Source organism: Rhinopithecus bieti, unplaced genomic scaffold (assembly GCF_001698545.2).
Source record: "Rhinopithecus bieti isolate Rb0 unplaced genomic scaffold, ASM169854v2 scaffold_5216, whole genome shotgun sequence".
NCBI classification, from domain to species: Eukaryota; Metazoa; Chordata; class Mammalia; order Primates; family Cercopithecidae; genus Rhinopithecus; species Rhinopithecus bieti.
The window spans coordinates 2744413-2746981 of NW_016805021.1; the positions used below are offsets into that span (position 1 = coordinate 2744413).

The 2569-nt window shown below is 41.7% G+C and overlaps 1 protein-coding gene across 2 annotated transcripts in view; it reads right to left on the reverse strand.

The window, feature by feature from the left end:
- Positions 1–2569, reverse strand: part of ACOT12 (acyl-CoA thioesterase 12) — a 74627-nt gene that overhangs the window by 5462 nt on the left and 66596 nt on the right. For both annotated transcript variants that reach the window (XM_017870939.1, XM_017870938.1), the window contains exon 13: positions 1619–1747. In XM_017870939.1, coding sequence (XP_017726428.1) covers positions 1619–1747 — 129 coding nt within the window. The remainder of the gene's footprint in view (positions 1–1618; positions 1748–2569) is intronic.

Genomic DNA, 2569 nt, shown 5'->3' on the forward strand with positions numbered 1-2569 from the left:
CCAGGATGGTCTCGATCTCCTGACCTCGTGATCCGCCCGTCTCGGCCTCCCAACGTGCTGGGATTACAGGCTTGAGCCACCGCGCCCGGCCTCCTTTCCTTTTTAAATTAAAAAAACAGGCCGGGCGCAGTGGTTCACGCCTGTAATCCCAGCACTTTGGGAGGCTGAGGCCGGCAGATCACCTGAGGGTGGGAGTTCGAGACCAGCCTGACCAACATGGAGAAATCCCATCTCTACTAAAAATATAAAATTAGCTGAGCATGGTGGCGCATGCCTGTAATCCCAGCTACTTGGAAGGCTGAGGCAGGAGAATCGTTTGAACCTAGGAGGCAGAGGTTACAGTGAGCTGAGATTGTGCCATTGCACTCTAGCCTGGGCAGCAAGAGCAAAACACCATCTAAAATAATAATAATAATAAAAACAATACCCATCATTGTTAAAAGAAAAACTCTCAACAATAGAGAACCCTGTAGGCTACAAAATAAAAATCTTCCTCCAGTCCAACTGCACTCCCATGCTATTCTCCACCCTAGAAGTGACCACTCTTAACATTTTATTGTATAATAATAAATGTATAAGAATATTTATATAAGCAAATGCACACAAAATTTTTTACATAAATATCATTTTACAAATATCGACTACAATTTGATTTTTCATCTAGCAATAAATCTTTGGAGGTGTTTCTCTATCAGTCCCATTATAGCTGCTTCATCCTTTTTAATGATGGTACAATACTTTGTAGTATGGATCTACCATAATTTATAAGATGGATTTTCCATTTGTTTCTAGTATCTTTTGACATAATAAATGATATGACACTGAACATCTGTTAATACTCACATGTGTGTGGAATTATTTGGAACACTTCCTCTTAGAAGCTAGCTGCCGTGCTCTGAGCAGTTCAGTGTACATGGAAAAACCATGTCTGGGTCCTCTGATCAACAGCCCCAAGCTGACAGCCAGCCATGGTGGATGTCTAGCACAATCAAGCCTTGGTGAATTCTAAACCAATTCCCGGTGTCTTATTTGGGTTTCACTGCATTTTTACTAATCATGGTATGTTTCAAAGGTTTACTGAATACCAGTTTTACATCTACATAGGAAAAGGAACTACTTCAGGATTCTTGCATTGTACTTTGCAAACAGCTGGCACTTAATAGATGACTGTTAATTTTTAAAATAATAGCTAAAGATTCATCTAGGTATAATTCAAATGAACATAATTCAAGAGCAGAAATATCTACACAGACTTCCTTATTTTCACATCAACTTTTTTTTTTTTTGAGACGGAGTCTAGCTCTGTTGCCCAGGCTGTAGTGCAGTGGCGCCATCTCGGCTCACTGCAAGCTCTACCTCCCGGGTTCACGCCATTCTCCTGCCTCAGCCTCCCAAGTAGCTGGGACTACAGGCACCCGCCACCACGCCCAGCTAATTTTTTGTATTTTAGTAGAGATGGGGTTTCACCGTGTTAGCCAGGATGGTCTCGATCTCCTGACCTCGTGATCCACCCGCCTCAGCCTCCGAAAGTGCTGGGATTACAGGCTTTCACATCAACTTTTAATTTCTATTCTATACTATGAAATGGTGATAGAACACTTGAACTGCATATACTCACCCATCTTTGAGAGGTTTTCTTCGTGATATGAGTACTACCAAGTCTTTGGGTTTGTCATCATTCAGCACAGGACAGGTGATGTGACACAGCTGATCATCTTCACTCACCCAGTCTATGACTTCACAGGACCTGTGTATACAGAACAGTGAAAAGCAGCTATACTTTCTACCTGGTAAGGCATTCACTTCCTTTATTTGCTTATATAATCTCATTATTGGTATCCTTATTTGCCCCTTCAGCTCACCTAATCATCCCCCTAAAAGCCAGCATTATTGCTCAAGTCTGTCTTTAGAAGAGCTCTTTGAGGCTGGGCACAGTGGCTCATGTCTGTAATCCTAACACCTTGGGAGGTCGAGGTGGGAGGATCACTTGAGGCCAGGAGTTCAGGACCAGCCTGGGCAAACTTGCAAAACGTTATCTTTACAAAAAAAATTTTTTTTAATTAGCTGGGTGTGATGGTGCATGGCTGTAGTCCCAGCTACTCCAGGGGTTGAGGTGGGAATATCACTTGAGCCTGAGAGGTTGAGGTTGCAGTGATCCATGATTGTGCCACTGCACTCCAGCTTGGGTGACACAATGAGATCCTATCTCAAAAAAAAAAAAAAAAAAAAGAAAAAAAAAAAGCCACAACAAACAAACAAAAAACACAAGAGCTCTTTGATTAGAAGGAATAATTCTGCAAGTGATAGAGGATGGTGGCCATCTGACTTCAAGTTCATAATTCTCGATACTTCAGTGAAAGGCATTGAGCTGTTTTACACACAATTATTTTTCTCTAGGATCAAGTAAAAACATTGTGAGGACTCGTAAATCATATAGTCAGTCCAAGAAGGATTGTTTATATAGATAAAGAAATGTGGCGTACTGGAAACAGCACTAGCTTTGGAGTCACACAACTCTCTTTTGACTCCCAGATTGCCACTTACTCGCTACATAAGTTGCGTTAGGCAA